Genomic DNA, 25830 nt, shown 5'->3' with positions numbered 1-25830 from the left:
TAAAGTTCTCTTGTTTGCTTGAATGGGGTCAAAATGGGCAAGGGTCTCCAAGAAATTCTTGTCAGCCATTATTTTCTCTAAGGTGAGATCCCATCGGCATGTTCACCTCATCTCTGTGGACCATTGTATCTTTATCCTATCCAGCAAAGCCTGCACAGGCCAGACTTCCCAAATTCTAATTCACTGTGTATTTTAGGTTGGCCTGAATGCCCAGAGACAGGTTCTGAACTGCACCTAAGAACAGCAGAAGCTACAGCTTCCTCTGAAGGAGGAAAAGCAGCCACACACCCTGTACATTCCAAGGCAACTCCACCTCAGAATTGCTTGTCTGGGCTGCAGGTCATTGTCCCCATCGGCGCTACTAGAGAGCCAGCCATTTTCTGCTTAGATAGCAGCAGCCGAAACAGGCTTGTTTCCTACCAAACCCAAACGTAATGGATTGAAAAAAAAGAAGGCTGTGTGCATTAAATTCATTTGAAACACATAATAAAAAAATGCCAAGGTCTAAATTTAATTTATTTTTGTCATTTAGAATACAATGGCTAGATAATCATCTCAACGTGATCAGCCAAACATCTTTACTTTGCTAAACTGTTAAAGATTTTAATTATGCTGGCATTGGAGAGCACTGGCCTAATGAGGCAATGGGCTCCAGAGAATCCGAGTGGTTAAGAACTGTGAAATGAGTCTGATAGGATTTTTTTATATTCACCGTGGATCGTTTGCATATCAAAGAGGAGTAAATTATTGCACAGCAGACCAATAACCTTCCCCGCCTTTCTAAGAGGAGCAGTAACAAAAACAGTTGGTCTCTCCAAGCAGTGCTCCGGGAAAATGTTCAAATGCTCAAGTATTTGCAATTAATATATATTATAAAGGGAGAGTCAAATAATACATCGAGTGGTCAGAGATCCTTCAAATGCATCCTCGACACCCGAGTGGGTTTCTTTCTCCCTTCATAAAAATCAAATGCCAATTATATTTTGATGGATTTTGTCCCAAATGAGCATTTAGTTATTAGGCATATTCAATTATTCCTTGTCCCCTGAAATCAAACCTTGAGGCAAATTAACCAAAGGGAAAGGTCACGACACAATCCTGGGTACGGTTTTGCTGCATGTGAGCTATTATTTTCAACCCCTTTTCAAAGTGACAGGTAGGATGTGCCTACAGCTAGCAGGTCTGCCACTGTGATCCACACACTGACAATTACCAGTAAACAAAGCTGACCCTGGGACCAGGGTTTACTCAATTGAAACAACGGGGAACAGGCTGGTCTATAGACGAGAGCGTACTGGTATGAAGGCAGAGAAGTCAACACCTATTTTTATTTTCCAGTGAGTGAACACAGGGAAAGACATAGCCACCTATTTTTCAACTCCGACTAATTGATTTCTGGGTCACCTGCAAGGGGAAGAACATGGGTCTACCAACAGCTGCCTTCACACCTTCCTTCTAAGAAGAACAAGACTTGGAGAATACTCCAAAGGGACAGCTCTTCTCTGGCAAATGAAGAACAAGACAAATGTGTTCACCACGCATTACAACTGCACGTGCAGTGTTGGGAGTCTGCTTTTCTTCTATTCCGGGAGACTGGCAAATTGCGTCCCACATGGACCAGGCAGAAAGAGGGACCCATCAGTGACAACAGCACTCTGGGGCAAAATGTCAATGCGGTCATTAGGGTCCAACATATTCTCCATAGACTGAAGGCAGGAGCAGTTGATTGGATTCCTCCTTTACAGGTCACTGTTACTCAGTGGCTACTAGCTACTCCAGGATGACGACACCTCACGACAGGTGAAGACAGACAGCAGCTAAGCTGGTACCCATCAGACTACGTGGATTCCATTTTTTAGGTATCACGTGTTCCATCCATTGATCGGTACATAACAAAGCAGGCAGAGTCCATATTTAATAAAAACTAAAAGGTTGTAATAACAGAAGTGGGACATTTCTGTATAAAGCTATTGGTATTAAGGACAATCAAATGCTGAATGAAACCGGATGAGAAGAGAGAGACTTATTATAGCAAACGAGGAGGAGGCTCCAGAGCAGCAGCTCTCAGCCAGGGCTGAATGACCCATTCACAGGGGCTGCCTAACTTCCTAGCAGTAGCAAAACTACAGTCATGTAGTAGCAACAAGAGTGATTTTATGGTTGGGGATCACCACAACATAAGAAACTGTATTAAGCAGGTCACAGCCTTAGGAAGGTTGAAAACCACTGCTCTAGAATAAGCCAAAAGGAAAAACACTCTAGCATATATACTATATTATATAATATAGTATATAAAATCTCCAGGAAAAAAAGGCCTTTAAGATATCACTCACTATGCCCATACTTTCAGATTTACACACAGGTTTAAGGTAACTTGACAGGGCCATGCAGGAGCTGCGGGAGAGTCCTGATGGTTTCATTATGAAGTGGGCACTCCCAGCTCTTTCAGACACCTCGCCCTGGTGCCTCACAACATTTCTTTCCTTCTTTTTTTTTTATCTTCTGCTTCTTTTTTTTTTTCTAGGACAACCTGTCCCTTCATTATAAAAGAAAATGCAGGCACAGGTTTAAAAAATGTATGTTGCGGGGACAGTTGACAGATTACTGCTTGTGGAACTCAATTTTACAACCCCAGGTATCACGGGCTCCAAGACAAACAGTTGATCAACCTTTTTTTGTCCTTGTACGTCCGTACCCAGGTGACCATGTTCAAGCAAGCAGAAAGTTGATTTAAACCTCATAATGACATCAGTTTTAAGCCATCATCTCTCGGATAAAAAAGAATTGTGTTGTAGTTCAAACGTGACTGAACGCTCTTGGGCCACTTTGCAGAGGAGGCTGGGGAGACTGAAGAGAGTTCCTGCTTCATGAGAGACAGCATTAACTGTGGTCCCCTTATTACCCAGCGACCAATGCCACACATACCAACATTGACACGCATGCCATCTCGGGCGTACCCCTTAGACTCTACATATGCCTTTCCTAGCGTTGCAGGCGCTAATAGTTACAGCAGACTGCTCAGCATATCCATCAATGCCGCAGCCGGCGTGCTGCCGACGGGGGTCTCTGATGTGCCACTGCAGAGATTACACTGCATGCATCAGCACATTCATTTCTCTCGCATTACACGTGAGCTTGTCTTGTCACTGCCCAATCGCCCTCTTTTCGGACAGCTTAACTGATGTACTGTAACAATGAACCTTAGTGAGCAAACTTAATAGTATGGCGGGAGCGGTGGGAAAAGAGGAGAGCGAGTGAAGCCCGAGTCTGGTGGGTGTGTCAGAACAGCCTTCCATGTTTCCAGCAATAAACCAGAGGGTGTAATTAATGCAGGTTATAACATTATGCAAGCACAAAACATGCATTAGCCAGAGTGTCCTTCCTTTGCCCTGTGCTCAGCTCCCACTTCTTCCCACCAGACGGCAATGGATGTGATGCCTCTCAGATGCCAAGCAGCTCAGTAGACAAGGCGAGGACAGGTGGGAGGGCAGGAGGAAGTGAAAGGAGCAAAGAGCCACAGTCTTAGCATTAAAAGCAAAGAAAAACAACAACAAAAACCCTAAGGGACAGATGTTGGGTGTGGTTGACTCGGGAGACAAAAAACAAATAGACACGCCTCACTGCCTCCATGCAACACCAAAAATTTCTAGACAAATGACTGCCTCTTCAGCAGTGCAAAAGAGACCCATCATTCCCACCCAGATTCAAAAGGCAAATGAATCCAGTGCCTTCCTAGGACAAATCCTAGGAAGGCGTAGCTTCCATCTATCCAGTAGCAAATCCTGATCTGCTACAGCAAGAACTGCGGGCCTTAAGGATGTGGAATCTGCAGTACCACACGCAGCCATGCTTGCGTAGGATCCCACAGTGAATATCATGGAGCAAGGATGCTCAAATCCCTCATAGAAAAAGATATATGTCAGACTGGGTCTTGGTACACACCTAAATTCTCAGCTGTTGCTCAGGAGACTGAGACAGGAGGTGGAGGCCAGCCTTGGGTTACAAAGCGAGAGAGTCTGTCTGGAAGAAAAACAGGCAAAATGGAAAGGAGAAAGGAAGAAAGGAAAGAAAAGAGAGGAGAGGATGCCATGGTATCTGAAAGAGCCCATGAACATCCTGTTTAGATTTAAATTAGCCTTACATTAATTATGGTACTCAATACTATGTGAATAATTAAACCATTGCTATCTCTGACTACTGGTAGAATAGCAAGCAAGACATCTTTCTGTGTTCAACACAGCTATCAGTATGGCTTCTTTTCTTTCAGTAAGAATGTGAACTGGGCACGCATAGGACTATGGGTATTGGGGACAAGGGAACTGGCCTTTAGTCACAGTCATGGACTCTGACATCCTCCCCCCCCACTTCCCTTTTTAGTCTTGAATAAATCACAGCTGCTTACACCCACAGGGTGTCCTAAGAACACCTACAGATTCCCTTTGTCTCTGATGCCAGCAACTTTCAAAGTATCTTATCTATTAAACATTGACACTTTTCAGGGCTGGAGAGATAGCTCATTGGTTAAAAGCACTGACTGTTTTCCTATAGGACTTGGGTTAGATTCCCAGCACCCGAAGGACGGTTCACAGCCATCTGTAACACCAGTTCCCAAAGACCTGACACCCTCTTCAGGCACCCATAGGCACTGCATTCATATGGCGCACAGACATACATGCAGGCGAAACATCCATACACACAAATAAAGAATTAAAGACAAAACAAACAAATAAACAAAAAGCAAGCAAACAAATGAAAAATACCAAAAATCCTTAATACTTTTCAAGAAATCAAAGTTTATAAAAAAAATAATTGAGGAAGGAAGGAAGGAGGAAGGGAGGGAGGGAAGGAGGGAGGGAGGGAGGGAGGGAGGGAGGGAGAGAGAGAGAGAGAGAGAGAGAGAGAGAGAGAGAGAGAGAGAGAAGTAACTGGAAATAAGTGCTCAATTCATTAGTTAAAATCAGCAGAAAAATATAAAAAAGAAACAGAAACAGAACAAAAAATATTCCGCTAATTTTCAGAAACCAGACTGATTTTATTAACATTTATGGTGGACATAAAGTTGATACTGTGCCAAAATATTTAAAAACTGGTGTCTAGGGCACTAAAGAGCCGCCTGGTTAAGGCATCTCTCCCAGAGGCCCTGGGTGCCATTCCTACAGGGCAGCTTACAATTGTCTAATTCCAGTCCCAGAAGATGTAATGTCTTCTTCTGGCCTCTACATGAACCAGGCACACATGGTGCATAGCTATACATGCAAATAAAAATGCAATAATAAATAGTTTTAAATGGTGTTTATATAAAATATTATAAGATTTAAATGAGGAGCCCAGAATTATGGACTCAGGAGGTAGAGGCAGGAGCATTGTGAGTTTCAGGTTAGCCTGAGCTATGTCAAAAATCCTATCAGAGAGGGAGAAGAGAAGGAGCCAGGGAGCGAAGGAGAAAGGGAATGAGGGAGGAAGGGAAGGATTATATGTTCAGAGACGAGAAAGGAAGAAGGAAAAAAGGAACTTTGCATGTTGCAATACATGTTTTAATATGTATGATTTAAAAAGTATGTTTCAAGAACATTCAGAACCAAAATGCCAAAGGACTGCATTGAAACATTTAGTAAGAGCAAGGAATATTAGTTCCCCCTTTCCCCAACACTGCAACTCTGCCCCCGTGAACATTCAGGTCCTTGACTCGAATCCTGACACCAACAGGCACTGCAAGCACCCATCTGCTTTTGTGGTTGTTGGCTAATGCCTTTCTGTGCGTGTTTCGGGTAAGCACTTCTCTGCATTCCACACAGGTAGAGATCAAGAAACACCCCCTCCCCTCTGGCCACAGTCTCCCCAGAGCTGCTTCCCGAGTAATGGATGCATACCTTGAGCAAGAGGTTGGAGGGGAAGGGCAGGCTGCCCGGGCTGAATTGTTAGAAGGCCTTGGCGCTGCAGAGACAGGAGGTGCTGCTGTTGCAGCTGCTGCATCTGTAGAAGCTGCTGCTGGAAAGCCAACTGCTGGGTAGCCACCTGCTGTTGCTGCAAGAAACAGTAAGGGGCAGAGATGAGACGGCCACTTTCAAAACTCGCCACCACCTTCAAAACCCTGAGGACTGCAACCTGAGCTCAGTGGAGGACTCAATGTCAAGGTTTTAAAGGGACACAATGTACCATGTCTGAAGACAGGTAAGGGCGGGGGGGTCTGTGTTAACGCTTCTGCTGCCCGCCCCCCTAGGGAAAGGGTTCTTCTGCCAAGCCTGCTTTCCTGACAGTAGGAATAGCGTGACTTCTGTAGTCAAGACATGAACTTTTGAGACTTTGAAATCTGTAATTATTCACACTAGAAAGGAGATTCCATCCTCCTAGTGTGCAAGGATTTGAACTCGAAACTCTTGAGGTGTAAAAGAACAAGATGCCTCCCTCCCTGCCTGCACCGGCAAGGGTCGTTCACTACTCTTTATCACTTCTGTCATAAATAAATGAGAAAAAATCAGACCTTTGAAGAAGAAAAACTTCATCTAATATTGTTAATTAGCCATGACAAACGACGAAATAACATTGTAAATCTTTCATAGAAACAGCCACTAGATTTTAATTACGAACATTCATAATTTAGCAAACAACATCATCCTCCACCATGAGCGTTTAATGTGAAGAGGCACTCCAAACTTTAGCTCCTTCGGTTGGCTTGAGTTTTCAACTTCCAAGTCATCCTGAGTCTCCCGCCTACTTTGTTCTTGAAAGGAGGGGCTTTAAGATATGATAAATATCTCTGTTGACTGGACAATGACAGGAGGAAAACTTTTGTTGTGTAAAACATCAATACATCATTCCTGTGTTTAGCAGGCTTTACCCCGGCCAAAAAAAAATTAATGTAGATTTCCTCAGTAATTATCTGAGTGATAGAAAGATAATATGGTGCAGGAATACAATAAATAGAAGGAAATTATCTAATATCCTAAATCTGCTAGGAATCATATCGAGGTGGAGGTCTTGGCTACACTATAGCTAACAATTAGAAAGGAAAAAATTAACCCTTTCCAAACTGAATCCAAATATGTGTGTGTCTGTCTATCTACATACATATATATACATATATATCTTTAAGGAACACACAAAAGCTCTTTTTTAATTATAAATATTATTTCAAAGGACAGCAACTGAGAAGATGACCCAGTGTTTTTAGACCCTGCTTCGCTTAATAACGACACTTTACAAACAACTGCATTCATGTTAACCTAACACATGACCTCGATCTGATATGGCCATAAAATGGTGTGTGCACCGAGCCCTTCTGATGCAAAGTTCAAAGGAAGAGAAAAATGGTGGTTTCCTTTTGGCCTCTGTGTAGTTTATTTTACAGTTAAAAAAAATAAGGAAAAAAAAGCTATCATCCTCATATTAGTAACCAATTTCAGACTTACCACCATGCCACTGAGAAAGTTAATTGAGTTTCACTCCAAAAAAACAAATTCTATACTACTAACAACAAAAATTTAAATAAATTTAAATGAAAAGCCAGTACTTTCATTTTAAGAACAGCATGCAGAAAATGATCCAATTGTTTTTACCCCTTCCCCAGTTACCACATTAATGTGAAACTCAGTGATAGTTATATTCGTGTCAAAAGGATTTTTTCACTTCTTCAACAGATATTAACTCAAGATATTAAAGAAGGGGGATACAGACACAGTCAAAGACTGGGGAATTAGCCCCTGTTAAAGTCAAATATAAGTGGGGGGGGGGGTGGAGGCTAGGGCAGTGCTTCCTGTCTTACTGTAAATGAATGTTTAAAAATTGTGTATTTATATAAAATGACTGATGCCTTTTTCTGTTGTCCGTGGCCATCCCTAGGCAAGGCCCATGAAAGCTGTCCACGTTTGAAAAGCCAGGATATAAAAGTATACAAGGCCCATTGTCCCGAGAAGAATTTAAAAGCAACACTGGTTGCCAAACCGTGCTCCCCACCCAGTTACCAAACACAGGATACGAGGCCGTTTGTTTACTTCTCACAGTTGAATGCACACAAAAAAGGTCTCTGCACAGTCCCCGGACAGGTCAGCAGCCAGGGTTAAAATGCTCAAATGCCCTGATAAACCTCGTGTTTCGGGTCCCCTCCCCAGAGCCGCAGTCAAAGGTCTGTTTTCCTTTCTTTGGTTACTCCCTACTGCCTAACATAAACTGTCATAACTGGCCAGGACAAACGGCCCTTTTAAAACAATCGGCTTAGCCACCTCACCATGCAGGATGGCACCCCCCACACCTACGCCCAGCTCGATTTTAAGATGAATTCTCCCATATACTTTCCAAACTACCCTGAGTCCAGGACCCGGGAGCTGTGCTTCCATGGTATCCTTGACTACATCTCTGACACCATCAACACCTATATCCAAAGGAACATCTTGGAAGTCAAACTTCCCCACGGGGTATCAGGAAAAGACAGAAAATGCACTGTGCTCTGACTACAAGTTCACAGATAGTCCAAAAAAGGGGAGGGGGCAGGAGAGGAAGTACCTAAAGGCAGAAAACGGTGTGCCTTTAACAACAGTCCATTCCATAAAGGAATACACTGGCTCCGCCTGCCAACGTCTATGTTCAAACCTTGCCAAAATTATCACTGCCACGTCATACCACAGCTGCCACCATGGGACTCTCTCACTGTAGCACAGGAGGGACTGTCACCTGCATGACGACCTGGGGACATAAGCCCTTGACGTTGCAGGGAAGCAGGGTTTCCTAACAGTCGGGTGGCGCCATGAACACACAGTGAAACCCAAGGACACACACTTGTCTGACCCCACCTGACTGCCTGCCTATAGGTGCACTGAGGCCACATCAGGCCACGGGCCACAGTAAGCCTACAGTCCTCAAGATGCATACAGACAAACAAACAAGAACAAAAGCCTACTACAATGCAGGAGCCCCTCTGCCTGGGGACACAGCATGCTCATTTGGCCATCGCTCTCTGCCTGAACTCAGAAGTCACTATCATGTTGATGCTCCCCCTCCACAACAGCACTTCGGGGACTCTCTTCTACTGGGGGAACTTCCCCAACTCCTCCTCTTTCTGGAACCCTCAGAGCTCATCTGGACTTTCATGTCTTCCCAGCACGCGGATGTGCTTCCCAAACTCTGTCCACAAGACCATATAAGAGGTTAATAAGAAGTGGCAACGGGAAGGAAGAACACAGCCCCTGCTAACTGATAAGAGTGGCGGTGGCAGCCCTTTCTAGTGCATCTTCAAATATAGAGTTAAAGATCTTTAAAAAACTAAATTTTGATGCCTTTGAAAAGAAAGAAGCACAAAATAACAACAGGGGGTTATTGCCTGCAAGCCACGGGGGAGAAACTCCATGATTCTTCTTCTCCCTTTTGAAGGCTGTGAGAAATCGGATTCAAAAAAGCAGCGGCAGAAGGGGAAACCTCTTGAGGCTGTAACCATTTCCTGCGATCATGCATAATGTTCTTCAAAAGTGGGTTGTTACCAATTCTGTTGATCAATTGCACCTCCTTCGTAGCCCTTCTTTTTTCTGCTGTGTTTACATCTGATGTGACTCAGTGACAAGCACTGTCTGAGACTGTGAAACAGGCCTGTCATGTTGATTTATGGGCGCATCAAACCCCAACTTGTCCAAACTGAAGCTCGCAGTTCATTAATTAGAGAGTTGTGACTTTGAAGTCAGCTTTCAGACTGTGGTTTTTAACATTTGGCTTAATTTATATGCTCTTGAATGTGGATCTCTAAGGGGAAAAACTGAAATTCCCTCCTTGTCTTTGAACTTCTTTTGACCGCACAATAATCATTTCTTTGTCCAGAGTGATGCCTGCAATCCCGGAGTCATTAAGGCGCATTGAACTGCCACTGATGAGTAAGCCCCGCTGAATTAGAAAAACAGCCAGGAAAACAAAGCTGAGAGCCTTCTGCGGGGTGATATCTCACAATTACATGCCTTCCCTCCCCGTGCCATTTCCATTTTAATTACTGTTAGTCCTTTAGATTTACATTTTAGACACTTTTTAATCTGTTCCCTTTTTTATTAGAGCAGCGCCTGGTAGCAGCCACTGTCCTTAAGGTTGTATCAGCATTTTCATTAATATGCCACCTCCCTTTACCCCAAAACTGCCCCTGCTCCGCGGGGGGTTTACAAGGAGCCTGCTAAACAGGACTCCCTCCGGGGTGGGGAAACTTGGCAGGGCCTAGGAAACGTTCCCAATTTGTGCAAAGGGAGGAGCTGGCATGGGGAGAAATGTCTGGGAAACTCCCGTGTGTAATGCCATCGCACAGACTCGTGTGAGAGGCAGGGATGTGGAGTCAGTCACCTGGCAAGACGCCCCCACAAGAGCAAAGGAACTAGCTGCAGAGGGCTGGCAGAGAAGCCAGGAAAGAGGGTAGCACGCTGTCCGTGGAATCAGAAATTTTGTGGTCACGACGAGAGATCCTGAAGCAGAAGCTTCAGGATCCTAATACCTAGGCAGCTCTCAAAAGTGACACCACCTCGGACTCATGGAGCACACCGAAGGCTAAGTGGACGAACCCTCCCGGGAAAGTCTCAGGGTGTATGGGTCTCCAAGCATCACCTGCATGGGCAGTGCAGCCAAATGCAGCACATTAGGAATGCTATAAAGAACTGGGACACAGAAGGAAATGCAATGCAGTGTTTGCTTGTTTGCTTTTCCTCAGTTAAGAACAGGTGACCTGACACCAAGTCCCTTAACTTTAAGTCATGCTATCTAGCGCATGCATTAAGCAATTAGGACATACTCAACATGCAAAAGGTCAAATGAAGACGGGCATGTTTAATCACACTCTAAATGTCTTGTTTGCTTGCCTGACACCGCAAGAAGCTATCTGGCCAACGTAAAAGGCCATTGCCACCTGCCCAAACACTTGAGTTCATCAAACAAACAAACAAACAAACCAATAATTAAATGATGAAAAAACAACAACAACTAAGTGTGTGTGTGTGTGTGAGTGTGTGTGTGTGTGAGTGTGTGTGTGTGTGAGTTTGTGTGTGTGTGAGTGTGTGTCCTTCTCCAATTTTGCCCCTCCCCATCCTGGCTGCATGCTGGTCCTCCGTGGTACAGAAGGAATCCAGAACACTGCTCCTGATGCCGTCACCACAGAGCTACACTGTGGTGGTGATGTAAAGTAAGGGATCGAGAAATCTTAGCACAAACAGGACAATAATTCTTGGTCTGAAAGCCGAGAACCGATAGAGTCAGCTGAGTTGGGCAATCATTTAAAAGATGAATGACAGTTTAATAGCCACTAGATAGTCCCCTGAGACCTGCGGTTTGAACGTAAAATATGCATTGTCGGTACCTCTTTCGGCTGTTTTCCAGCATGCTGCTGTTGGAGGAGTTGAAGCTGCAACTGTTCTTGTTGTTTCTTATAAAATTCTTGAAGCTGCTGCTACAAGGGAGAGAGGAGGGGACGGTAAGTAACAGAAGACGAAGGCCCACTGTCCCCATCCATGCCACGCGCAAACTGTGATTTGAAAAATAGCATCCTTTTATCTGCAAGGGCCTGACCTTTTACTTTGAAACCTGACAATAAATTCCACGGACACTGACTATTCTTGGCATTGAGGTCTGAGGAGTAATCTCAAAAATGAACCGCTGAAAAACATACCATTTTCTACACAAATTAATTAAAATAAGGCAAGGGATGACCTTTGATTGTACAACAAAGCCAAGATGCCCTTGCAGAGTCTGGTCAATCTCCAGTGCAGGCTTTCTAAATTACAGGGGGGGAGGCACAAAGGAGGGTCCCACCCTTGTATGCCTCACCGACATTGGGAACTTCCTGAGTCTATCCTCACCATTCTCTATCAGTGACTTCTGTCCCTGTGGCAGCTGGCCTTATCTGTTGGCTTCAGGCTGCCACTCCAGTCTGAGGATTATGTCCCCAAGACTCAAGGGCAGCCACAAGTTTATCTGAGCATCAGTATGTGCAGAAAAAGTAAACTCTGTGCCTTGAAATGAATGAACTCCAAAATGTTTCTTTTGTATGTTCAAGAAAAAAAAAATTTAAGGTAAGCCGTGGAGTTGAAATGGGGACTTCAAGAGCTGTCTATACAAACTGGCTTCCAATGTGCACCTCATGTTGTTTTGATTCATGCCATTCAGAAGCCTCTAGGCTTACCAAGTAAGAGTGCAAAGCCATGTGAGTCTGAAAGATTTTTGTTCCCTATTAAGTCCGATCACAGCCCTAATATCGGTCCACAGGGCACTCTCCAGACCCAAGGCCTGGACCTGTGGCATCGTTCTGCCCCTTCAGGGGCACGGATGTCACACTTATCATTCGGGGGCCAGGTGGGGTTCTTTGCCCATTAGCCTGAAATGGTAATTCTTCCAGAGGGGAAATAGCTGTGTGGATGAAGGGGCGTCACACACCACGCTGTGGGGTTCTGGGTCCTGTGCAGCGGGCAGGAGGAGGACAATTACCTGTTGAAGCATGAGGGCCTGCTGCTGCTGGAGGAGAACCTGGAGCTGCTGGGGGCTCAGCACTTGCTGCTGGAGGATCTGCTGCATTTGCTGGGGAGTGATAACCTGGGGTGTCATCATAGCCACTGACACGGGGACCTAGAACATTAATGAAGGGTAAGTAGGGAGCCAAGAAGACACATACCCTCAGTCTCCCAGGTGAAGAGATACAACCGCAGATCCTATATTAGCCCTTGTGGAATTAGCATTGTGGAGTCAGCAGTATCAATTTTACTGTGACGTTGTTGCTAAGAACAAAACTCAGGACATCACAGATGCCAGGCAAGCCAAGAAGTGGAAAAGAAAATCGTGCACCCTGGGCAGTTTCAGGAGCAGAGAAGGAGGGAACACCTTAACAAATGCTCTCAGGATCAGGGCAGACCCACCCTTACTCACAACAGATCTCTAGTCAACATGAGCTGTGAGAAGTTATCCTAGACTTCAGTTTTGTTTTAGGGAGAACATTAAGGAGGAACAAACAGTTTTGCAGCTGCAGCTGGTACGACCCACTTCCCTCTGGACAGTGATTTTCAGACTCATCCAGGATGCTCAGGAGGTGCAGAGGAGGGTGGTGGGGAGAGAATCGTGGACAACACCTTGGGAACTTAAAACGCAGCCCCTTCCTAGGACGCCTTTTACCTATCCTTATTCACCCAGCATAGAGATGTCTCAATTCTTTCATATTATGTGTGATACCAGTAAAAGCCGCTTTCCATGACATTTCAGTGACAAACAGCTACAGTGATGAACTTGATAGCATTTCGTATTTGCAACTGTTAACACGTTTCTGCACGGGCATCTCTGCAAGGAACCTGCACACTGTATCTGAAAGGATGATGTCTTGTTCAGATTAAACACTGACATGAAAATGACAGGCTGTCTTGGCCAAGGTTACACAAATTGTATTCAAGCGGATACCTAATGACAATGCTGCGAATTCTGCGAGCTTTCTAGAATGTAATTTAGCTATTCAAAATAATCACTGCACTTGTGTTTAATTTTCAGACTACATGAGAACCATTTTGTCAGTCCCCGTAATCCAAGAAGACTACTTCATGAAAAATCACCCCCCCCATAAAAAGATAAGAAAAAAAAAAAACAATAAAAGAAAAGACAAGAGCCAAACGTCTAAGAGTAATATTTAAGCATCTTACTTTTCTTTGTTTTTTTTTTTTTTTTTTTAGCAAATGTGCCAGCAAGAAGCTAGAAGCTGTAAAGGATATATACTTTGTTAAAAAGGGTCTGCTGTCATCTCATGTATTACAATACAAGGTAATAATATGTTTTGCACTTTGCCTGTGTGCCACTTTAAAAAAAAATCCTGCAGACAATAGCTGATCAAAAGATAAAAGAATTAAAAAATATCTTTCGGAAGAACAGTAAGCAAAAGAGAGAAACGGAGTGTTAATTTTATGTAACATAATGTCTTAATATGCAGTTTATCTTGACTTTTTCACATGGCTTGCCCTGTCATTTGCATAGCGAGCTCTCATTCCTAATTTCACACTCATTATGCACTGATGTCCCGATTTCTCAGCATCACTAATTCTGATGAACTAAAAATGGTTCCTGAAGGTCAGATTCACATACAGTGAGCATCCTCTATTGTTGATGTGGCATGTTGTGTGTTGGGGTGAGGCTGGGGGAGGTTCAGGTGCAAGTTTCTTATGTTTAGAAAACACTAGCTAGAGTACTCAAAAAATTTCATTAACCCAACCCAGGGAGGTCATCCATAAATTCTTCCTATTGCAGTGGTCTTTTAAGTGTAGATGTAGTTACACTGTAATTTAAAACAGATGGGCATGTCTGAATATTTTTATATGCAAAAAGGGACAGATGTATATGAATGGATAAATTATCCTTTTAAAAAGATAATTCGCAGCATGAAATATCACCAAGGATTGGAACACTGAACTTGCGTACAGTCTAGGGCAAACGCCAAGAAGACATTATCAAAACATCTAACCATCTACGCACTAATTCCAATTAGTTGAGTTTGTCTTCATGCAGAAGAAACTTTCTGAATTTTAAAATAGGGACTGGGTGCCAATCGTGATCTTTGGAGCTCCTGAAGTCAACATATCACAAAAGAAGTTTACTATTCCTTGAGAGTCGCATGGCCATACAGGAGACTCCCCGGAGCAAACAAAGGAGCCATGATGAGGGTTTCTTTTTCTCTCTGCATTTCTTGGATGGCGTACAACACAAATAGGCGTGAGCCAAGTGTCTAATGGCGATGGACAGGAAAACAGACAGGAACAGGGTGGTGTAAAATCTGAGCTGGGGATGAGCATGAACCTAGAGAACAGTGGCAGAGACACAATCCCTTCATCGTCATTCCTAAAAGTGGGCTGGAGCCCCTGAGAAGGGACACAGGTCAATTTAGGGGGCTGTTGGAGACACTATGGGGGCCACGTAGATTCAAAAATGTCAAATCTCTTCTAACTGGATAAAGAGTGTATTCTATAGTTTATTATACTTTACTAAAGTAGATTTAAATCATTGTAGGCAGTATGTATATTTTGCTGAATTTTTTATCATGTATTTTAAAAAGCATCTTAATTTTAAGCCTGGTAAAATAGTGTGTGGCTTTTTAAAGGAGAAATACCCTGGCCCTTTGACTGTCAACAAAGAAGGGTGATCAGGGAAAGATTGACAGGTCCAGGTAATTTCCAAATCCTTGCAGAGAGCCCATGGTCTCCAGTTCCTTTTCCCACAGTTACTTCTTCACTGTTGGCAGTCGAACTGCAGAACAGTAGAATGAACTTGACTCTCCCCTGCTTGCTCCCTTTGGACACTTTGATGGAGGGTCTGATGAGTAATAAAACGCTTCAAGCAGCAGGCGCAGCCCAGCCAGGACCAGGCTCAAGAAGCCTGAGTAACCCTCCCAACTAGTGGAGCGGTCCCTGAGTAATCAGAAGTGGGCCATTATATCCTGATAGCTTGAACTTTGCTTTTACTATCTGAAACCACAGTTTCACACCAGTTACTTCCCAGCCACCAAAGTAGGCCAGGGAGCTTCATTTACAAATGCAGTAAAACAGATTTTGGTAGCTAGTGGTCTCCCCACCCTGCTCCCCCCACCACACACACACACACACACCTCAAGTTACTGCTCCCATTTATCAGAACAGGAGGTTGTAGCAAGGTTTCACAAAAAGAAATGAGTGAGAAAGGGGAAAAAATCGGGGCATAGTTTAAGGTTTTACATAGTTAAGAATTATGGCCTATATATCCACTCCCTTAATTCCCAGTGTCCAGCTTTCTCGTGTAGCTAGTCCCTACTAATACTAGGAATCAAAGGGCATGCAGTACCAGCAAGGGGCTATTACAGCCCACACTTTATTACCCATTACTACTGAGGTCATTAACGGCAAGAGTGATTGTCGCAGCCCTAACCTATTGATCACTGTAACTGCTATCATTTAATCCTGTGTTGAATGTCTGGAAAGCAGCTAAAGGCACACGAGAGAGAGTGGGTTAGCGTTGAGAAATATGGCCAAAGCTTAGAAATTACACTTTGATTCATAAAATCTAGCCAGTGGTTTAAATCAATAGTATTTAAAACAGTCATGTGAGTTTTGAACTACAGCCGTCTAATATTTATAGGGCCCTCATTGAGAACGTTCCATGAAAACTAAACTTTGTCATTCCCCTCTCCCCCCCCCCCAAGCCCCAACACCCACCTCACCCTCCTGGAGATAAAAATTCATTTCTGATGCTAAGAGTAGCTACAAGGGCTTTTGCCTTATCTGGGAGTTGAAGCTTATTCTTGATTTTTTTCCCCTCAAAAGACAATTTAAATATAAGGCAAGGAAAAAAACCTGAGCCTGTGCTAGAGCTATGTTAACTGTCTGCGTGTACAGAATTGAGTGTGCTGTATGGGGCTGTATGAGCTCACAATGAATCACGGGAGGCAACTTATGAAAACCTAGAATGATTCTGTCTAGCTGCCTTCAGGGATCAGAAATTCGAATAAAACTTCTGGCAGACATTTAAAGAGTGCTAGCCTTAAAATACTGCCCTTAAACACACATATGCACCTACAGGTGACACTCCTTATTTGAGCTTCCAGGGGATATAACGAATTTAAAATAATAATGAGGAGGAGGAGGAGGAAGAGGAGGAGAAAGAGGAGGAGAAGTAAAAACAGTGCAGGCTATGCTGTATGCTGTTGATTGATACCAATGGGGTGTGGCCCGACCCAGGTGCACACAAACCCTCCTGAACGGCAGAAATACAGCTGTGCCTGGCCATCTGAACGTGGCTAGTATGGGCCTGCTGCTGCTTAAATACCAGCAACTGGGGAAGCATCTTTTGCACCAGCAACTGCTGGTGAAGGCTCAGTCACTTCTGACATAGTTTTTTTTTTTTCCTCTCCAAGAAGACTCTGTGTTACAGACTATTAAACAATGCACTCTGCTTTCTTGTTTCTCTTTCTTTAAAGTGGGGGAAGGTGGGCAATGGCGAAGAAGGGTACTGAAATTTCAAAAGCAAACAAACAAATAAAAAAAAAGCCATTCATAGAAACAATACTTGGTACTAACCTAGGAGACAATTGAAGGAATTGGGTGGGAGGCGAGATGACACAATATAAATACTGAAAATAACATGTTATCATCGCTTTCTCTCCCTCTCCTTTACACTGAAGTTAACTACAAGGAACCCCTGCCCAGCACAAACACACATAGATTTTGTCCATTCACATCCTCTCAAAATGACTACGTACACAAATCATATAACTGAGATTGTCAAAACGCAACCTCACACATCATTTTCAGTAATTATCTATTATTTTTTCCATTAAATTATTTCCAAAGAATTATTTGGAAACTGCTTTTTGACCACTGATCACTCACGAGCCACATGTATGCCCCAGAAATTCATCTGCCTTCCATCCTTTAAGCTGTGTTTGGGTGGCAACTGAAGCAAGCGGTTAGGCAGTGTCACCCAGTCAGCCACAGAACGAGGGCAAAACAAATTCAATTAGAAGGCTCTGGAATGTCAAAACAAAAGCAAACAAAGAAAATGGCTCTATTTTAAGAAAAAAGGAATTATGCCCAATTTTCTAGGATCATAAGGAAGCTAGCTTGTATTTGTACCAGCAACCACCTGGGAAAATGTATGTCTTTTTACAAAATTAATAACCAACAACTACAACAGACAGATCAGCAGACAGACAAAAAAAAAATCAGGGGGCTTCTATTCTCCGTGTCACTAAAAAAATTTAAAAAACCAAACAAACAAACACTCCAAAACTTAAATCAAGTACCACGCAAGGCAGCTGTATCACAAAATGGGGGGGAAATGTATTTCTGACATAATATTTCTGTCTTTAAAAAAAAAAAGACATGGTATTCATGTGGAAAGTATAATTCACTTTCATTGTGGAATGCTGCTTTTTGTATAACTCTTTTAGACTTAGCTATTTTGCCACAATACTGTACAAAGCATTAAGGCAGGTAATGGTTATTATATTAATGCAAAATCATCTAAGTAGTCACTCATCAGCATAACTGTTCTCTCAGTAACAATACAACCACCTATTAAAATTTTAGCAAAAAAAGAGGCCTCTTTAAAATGCAATTAGCATTTCATTTTTTATCGTTTTGTTTATTACATTCTATCAAAGAGAGGCTATCTTCCTTTCACAAAGAATTGTTAAGGCCAATACTTGCCTGCCAGTCAGGAGTTATTTCCGGTTACCAACCCCAAGAAGCCATCTCCTGCAAAACTGAGTTCTTATTGTCTTTTACATTAAAAACAAATGGTAAAAGTCACATTTGTCTACAGCACAGGGAGTGGAGGCTGCCATGTGATTCTCCACCATTTCCCAGGCAGCCAAGGTTACGCCTCTAAGCACCAACCTAATTGTTTTAGTTCTAATAAATATCAGCTTCATTTGCATAAAAATGTAAAGTTTACATAAATTAAATCGCTTCTCCCATTAGCAATTGTTAAATACAGGAAACAATAGGAGCTGCACATGAAAATAATCACTTGCTAAGAACTGATCTCTTCAACTTCCAAACCACTATTATTACTATTACTATTATTGTTATTTGTTACTATTATTTAAATAGAGGAAAATGCCTTCTCTTTCATTCCTCGATCTCACTTTCCTATAGGTGGCTGGAAAACTGCCCAGTATGGGTAAAATATTCTGACATTTTATATTAACAGAAGCAACAAAATCATTTTTAAGTGCTGAGAGCAGGAGATAGAAAGACTAGTCCAGAAAGTTCCTTAGAAAATATCTGCCCCACTGACCTTTGACTCCCAAAAGGACAGGGAATAGACTGGTTCAGTAAGTTTTCTTGAACTGAAACATTTTTACAAACAATGGCAGAGGCAGAAACTGCATCAAAACAGCTCAGAAACATGCACCATTAAGCAAGCAAGAAAAATCTGAAGATAGTTTTAGATCAATGGTTACTATTACATGGGGAAAAAAATTAAATGTTTATCTTCCCCCTAAAAAAAGATTTTTTTCAAAACTAAGAATTAAGTTGGTAATTCTCCTAACTTTAAGATAACTAACCCAGAAAATTTCAGAATAAACACATATAAATATTTCCCCCATATTATTAGGGAGCACTGTAAGTGAATTCAAATATACAGGCTGGCCCAAATTAGATTGCTCCGAAGTTGACCATGGATTTACCAAGGCACTACCATTTTCCTTTTACCTGTTCAAGAATTACTTATGCAGTTTCTCACACGTTAACTCCAGCACATTCACCTGATACATCACAGTTGAGCCAAGGGGTGCAAATGAGATTCTCATGAGAAAAAACATCAGTTGCTGCTTTGACAATTTCTCCATTCATTGATTTATTTCTAATACGGATAAAAACCCAACCAAAAGCTCCCTACATGTGAAAGGTAAAAATATGTTTTTAAAAAGTACCTTGTAAAATCAACGCAAATGAGGGACCTGTGAGGACCCGCCTCGTGAAGAAATGTGACAATTAAGAGCGACCCAACAAAAAGCCATCTTCAGGGACAAGAAAGAAAGAAAGAAAATGAGAAAAAAGAAATTAAGCTGCCACGACCGTAACAGGTTAGATGAAAAAAAATCAAAATTTAATGTATTCTCCCCTGTGTCATCTTGTTTTGTCAAGACATCAAATAGAATTGGGAAGTACAAAATAACAAGCCCTTGAGAAATCACAGAAGCTGACCTTTTTGATGTTGTTGATTTACCTTGTTCTCAGTTATTTGAACAATGATGTTTCAGATTTAAGGGCAAGATAAAGCTTAAGAATTAAAACATGATACCGAGGTATTCTAAGAAGCTCACCGGCACACTTAGCCCGCACTTTCATTGATTAGTTGCTTTAACCCGATGTGAGCATGAGGCTTAACGCAAAGACATGATACTCATTTTTTCCCCCACACTAAATTAATTTCCTTCCCAAACAACTGCCAGGTTGGAAGGACGCAGAAAAGGGGATCCCTTTCTGTCATCTGAATGGGGATGCCCAGGTTAGCCCTTCCCAGTGAGTCAAGGCCCTACAATGTACAGACAGATGTTTAGCAATGGAGGACCTGGGTTGTCTGGGTTAAATCAAAGGCAGTTGTGGGGAACTGAATGCACAAGACAGGCACTCTGAAATACTCAAACAGTTTTCAAGGAATACCATGCTACCCCCCCCCCAAAAAAAAACTTGCACCAAACAACAGTTTTAGCTTACAGGGTCAAGACTTCCCTCAATTATAACACTACAGTTAAGCACTGAGCTAGACTTCTTGTCCCAAATGTAAACTAGGGGCACAGCTCGACATCTCAACAGCAACCCAAGTGGGAGCCTTCTTCAAAAATCTCAGGACAATGACACATGCAGAATGACTCGTATATACAGGCAGCTTCTACCAAGACATATAGTGAACCAAAAAGATAGAGCAGTTAAAAACATCTCTTTTAAAGACACTAAAGGTAAATAAATCAGTGTTTGCAAGCCCTAGAAATTAAAAAGACCAAGACAGCAAGAAGGCTATTTGATGACTGTTACTCCTTGTTACTGACCGCAGAGCTTCACATGCGACACACAGAGAGACACAATGTATGTGTTCAGTCACTCTAACCTTTTCTGGTCAACTGTTGCTACCGTTTTTCCTTGACTGTAAATCACAAGGAACTACCTCAAGGGGCTTGTCACTGATTACTGTTTCCCCAGTTACTCAGAGCGTCGTTCTAAGGTTCCCCTTTAGTGATGTCCGTCCACAACGAGACCACATAATAAAATGAATTTCTCCACGCTTCCTCTCTGCCAATACAAACTGTACTCAAATTTTAGTAGGAGCTGCGAATCTGGCCACCACATTCTCTCCTGATCGTCACAGAAACCCAGTAATTCAAACGCCACTCCCGCCACGTTAGCCACGACAGAGCTGGACTTTGATTGCTTTTAATTCATCTAGGTTTTAATGTCCCTGTCTCTTGCCATTGTGTGGAGGCTGGCTGAAAAGTTGCAGAACTGGTCAGTGTCATAAAGGAGTTTATCTTTCAAGTGACAGCCCCTGACAATGTGCAAAGGCAAGGCTGAGATGGAGGAGGTTTGTTTTTAAGGTACATTTAACTGCAAACAAAAAAAAAAAGAAAGATTTTCTTTCCAATCCACCACTCCTATGGTAAGTAAACTGTAAGTCATCACAGTTTACCAACTGAGCAAGGTTACGCAACACTGCATGCCTTTAGATGCACTGCTCTAGCTGGTGGAGATTTAATTAAGATCGCAGCCTCTAAAATCCCTGTCAAATGAAAATTCAGAGAAGACAATACTCTATATAGCTTCATGCACAAGGTTGCCATTCCATCCCTGAAAAAAAAATATGAGTTAACCCACGTTTCTATGGCTGCAGACAAAAGTTCACTAATTTTATTTTCTTTTGACACTTAAGTTGTTTTCTATTGTCTGCCATGAGATCATTCCCTTCCAGGGAAGGAAAGAGGGGAAAGAAAACGAGAGTGAGACACACTGCAGAAAATGCAGTTGACATTATTATCCGACATTATCATAGCTTAGCTATGATGTCATCAATTTTCATATAAGCAATCCAAACTCAAAAGTTTCCTCTGATGAAATATGTTTATTAAAAAACACAACACAAAAGCCTACCTTCTCTTTCAATTACTTGGGATTAAATCACTGAAAGGCCACGTTTCTCCTTTCTTTAAGCGGCCAACTTTCTGTTAGAAAAGCTGCAGATTTGGAAGGAAAGGTAGTTCTTTAGGCAAACTGGCAAATACAAAGTCCAGTCCTCGCATCCATTCTGCAAAGTCCTTACAGTTGGAAAACAAGGATTTTGATTCATTTTTATCTCTTCTACACTAGAATTGACCCGTGCTAATTTGTCTTGAAGGAAAAAATGTGGCTGGGTAGTATTTTACCTAGTCAAATGCATTTTAATTTGCATCATTTTGATATTTGGTTGCTTATGTCATGCCTTCGAAGTGACAGGTGCTTACAGTCTCACCCCTCACGGCCACTACACAAATAACTGTCTTGCCTGAAAGGGCTAATGCAGTCCTAATGAACAATAAATCAACTTCGATTATCAAGTGTCAGCCACAGAGTTCTACCACATCCCAGTGACTCTGGCAGCCAGTGTCTGGGCAGGCAGTCTGTATTTTGGTTTCATTTTTACACACTTTTCATCGAAATGTGTCAGGCAGCTACAAAGAACCACATAAAATAGAGACTCCCCCCCCCCCCCATGCTGCAAAATTCCTCGCCTTGATTTGTTTTACTGAGCGGTGAATCTGAAACATCCAAGATAATATGCTATTCTTTTAAGCGGCAATAACAGCAACACATCAAATCCTGAAGTAGAATCTTAACCTGGTTATGTTCGAGCTCTCTTTGACACTGACAGGAGTTTGTAACACGTTACCACATTTACACCTTTTTTTAACTGCACATGTATATATGTATATATAACACACATATGCATATATACACATACGTATGCATATGTATGTCTTCATGGAAAATATCTCACAAACAAATACACAGAGCAAAAAGGGTCGCCTCAGAAATAAAGAAGTCACTTGCATCTTTAACTGAAAATAAAAAATGAAATCAGCTTTTTACCCTAACTTCCTAATGATAAAATACATGTAAGGTCCCCCCCCCTTAGGCAGATTAGTCACTGATAGCATGATTCACGTTTCCTGTTATCAGCCTTATTTTTCCCCCAAATGTGTCACTTTCAGAATGTTGGAATCTATGGAAATGAGGTGATTTGCATTTTTAAATGGGCTTGATTAGAACATTTGGTCTGTGTGGACGAGCATGTAACAATTATCAGACATTTTAGTTGCAACCGGAAGGCCTTGAAGGAGTTAACCCCAGGGAGGAAGCGACTACATGTGCTGTGTTCTGAAACTACCATCCTTTTCCTAAAGGTCCTCAGCTTCCCATCACCATTCTTGAGAGGGGAAAGAAAAAGTCCCTTGCAGTTCGAAGAGTTTAGTTATCTACACTGAAGACCAGTTCAGACGGGAGTTCACGATGACAAGCCTTCAGCCTCCGGCCCTTCCAACCCAAACCCTGCTCCCTACTTTATGAATGTAGCCAAGTAAAGCCACAGTGGATGCGGATCTCCAACCTGCCGGAGTGCAGGGCACAGCATGCCTGCCTGCTGAGGTGCTGGTTTCTCTCCTTCCTTTCCCTCCCTCCTTACCGTGGGTGCGAATTCCTTGTAAATCAACAGCTAAGCTGCAAAGACAGACGCCTGGACAGACAGAAACAAACTACCAGAAGCCAAAGAAACCGCCACACTGATTCCACTGAGACGGAAGGGTTTTCTATTTCACACGCTCTGAGAGTGACATTAATCACATACCCCAGATGGATGCCCCCCCGAGTGGTGTGGAGGGATGGCACCGAGGGATAGCCAAAAGGGCTTTACCAAAGTGGCTGCGCGAAGGCCACACCAGCGGAAAATGAATCGCCAACACCGGGGAAAGAGGCAGAGGGAAAGAGAGAAATACACGCAGGACTTCCTCCAACTCCCAACTCCACTTCACCCAAGAACAGTTTTTAAAATGAGACAAGAGAGCTTAACAGACAGCGAGGGAGATCTGTGTCCAGGACCCACAGGCCTGACTTCCCACCCTTCTGTTCCTCTCCGCCTCCACTTCCAGAGCGCAACTCCGCTCCAAGTTGATCAACAGCGCCCGGGCTGGGCTGCCGAGCCTGAGAGTCAAGTTGAAGGCAGCGGGGCGCCCCTGCCTTCCCTGGCGAGGTCCCCCGGAACCCTGGGAAGCTGGCAGCGCACAGCCCGGGATGATGGGGTGGGTTGGGGGAGAGGAGGAGGAGGAGGACAAGGAGGAGGAAGCGAAGCGGGGCAAAGACGGAGGAGGACCGGGACCAACCTGACACTCTCCATGTAGCCGCCAGGCGCGCGCAGCCGGCTCGGGGCGCCCGCGCGGGGCCGGGCTGGGTCCGGCGGCCTCGGTGCAGGCGGACTGCACGCGCAAGGGGCGCTCGGGCTCGCGGGCTGCCGTGCCGCGCCGCGCCCACCCGCCCCGCCTTGCTCCACCAATCACAACCCGCCTCTAAACACCCCGCGCCGCCGCTGCGCCCCACACAATGGGCTCCGCCCGCGCCCCGCGCCCCGGCCCCCTCCGCGCGCGGCAGGTGAAACCGACGCTCGGCCCCGCCGCCCGCCTTTTGTCTCCCCAGCAACTCCTCTTTAATTGCTGTTAACCCGGTGACCCCCCTCGGGCTGACGTCTGGGCCCGAGCTGGGCTCCGCGCCGGGCGCGCATCTCCTCCCCCCCCATCTCTCCCTCTCTTTCTCTGCGCCCTGGGCCCCCGCTGCCCAGCCAGCTTTGGGGAAAGGGCTTGTTTGTTTCCCTCTTTGAAACTGACAAAGAGTTGTCCTAACCTTTGGGGACGCTGAGCAGGAGGGCCATCCATGCGCCCTCCGCCAAGCAAGCCCACAGCCCCGGCTGCTCCGAGCTACCGAAGCGGCCCAAGGGCAGGGTTGCGGGGCGCCCGGCTGCGCCTTTCCTCGAAAACCCGCCTCGGTGGAGAAGTTTCGCTTCACGTCGGTAGTGGGGCCCAGCCTTAGACTCCCAGCCACCCTTGCCGATCCAGAGGCCGCTTCACAAAGTGTGCCCGTGCAGGCAGGGAAGGAACCCTACTTGGGGCTCCAAATAATCCGCAACCCAACGTGCCTCATCGCTACTTCCCCTCTAGAACGACAGCTGCCACACGTTTGCTAAGAAATAATTCTTGAAATTCCTTTCTTATTTATGCAACATCAGCCACAACAAAAGCGCCTCTCAACAGGCACTTTGAAATGACCTCGGGTAGAAACACTCATTGCTTAGATGCGGCGAGCGAAGAGCGGTGTTGCTTTTTTCTTTTCTTTAAAGTCACCAATAATGCTAAACTTTGTTGGCTCAAGTAGCTGGATTTAAGTGGCAGGTTAGCCTAGTATGAGCAGCCTCAGAAATCACTTCTCGATTTTGCCATTTCCAAACTTAGAGAACTTTCTGGTTTGTGTAGTTACTTAAAAAGACCAAAACAACAACAAACAACAAAACTAACCAAAACATTTTTTTTATTATTTTCTTTAACAAGGAAACAGAACAGTGATATCAATGATTACTCACTATTCTTCAATATGATTTTTTTTTAAAGTAACACCGTTTAACCTAGTAAATTTCCAGGGCTCTTACTTGAAAGTACTTTCCAATTTGAGGTGTATTAAACGCAGGTTGCTATGAACCAGAAAGTAAGCATACTGGTAAAATTTCTAATCAAGAAAACACCTGGACTTAAGTGAGGTCAGCAGGGTTAGACTTTTCCCGCCAGGGAATCCAGTTGGAAAATGCGAGAGAGTCCCACCCCTCGCCTTCCACATCTCTTCAGTTGTTAAATGGGTTTAGTGGACACCACTCTCCACGCTGAAGTGTTTTATGTCAGATAACAAATTTATTAATGGCCTTTGTTTTTCTTCCAGGTCACAAATATGTCGCCCAACCCTTTCATGAATAATCAATGAAGAACCCCAGGGCGGCTTTGGGGAGAAGGGTGAGAGAAGGGCCTTGAATCTGACAGAACACCCTAACCCCTCAGTCAGTAGTACTCTGAGTTTTAAAGAAACAGGGTGCTTCTTCCAGAAGGGCAGGCAGCAGCCCTGAAGTAGGAAATGAAAATAGAGGAACTTTTCCTCAAACCAACACCACTCAGAAAGTAGAAACAGACATTTTGAAACATACAGTGATATATTTTTTTTAAAAAAATGAATTTGAGAGTGAACAAGTGTGAACAGAGCTGGGGTGAGCTGGCAATGAATGGCGTGTTTCCTCCAGTGTGAGATCTGCAGGAGCATCCAGAAA

The 25830-nt window shown here is 43.7% G+C and overlaps 1 protein-coding gene across 1 annotated transcript in view; it reads right to left on the bottom strand.

The window, feature by feature from the left end:
• Nucleotides 1-25830, bottom strand: part of Foxp1 (forkhead box P1) — a 235156-nt gene that overhangs the window by 73669 nt on the left and 135657 nt on the right. The window contains 3 exon segments of the mRNA XM_042054470.1: nt 5871-6024; nt 11309-11398; nt 12433-12570. Coding sequence (XP_041910404.1) covers nt 5871-6024; nt 11309-11398; nt 12433-12570 — 382 coding nt within the window.

The sequence above is a fragment of the Arvicola amphibius genome, chromosome 2, assembly GCF_903992535.2.
Source record: "Arvicola amphibius chromosome 2, mArvAmp1.2, whole genome shotgun sequence".
NCBI lineage: Eukaryota > Metazoa > Chordata > Mammalia > Rodentia > Cricetidae > Arvicola > Arvicola amphibius.
Note: the sequence above shows the minus strand (reverse complement) of the source record. Positions and strands in the feature narration are given on the sequence as shown.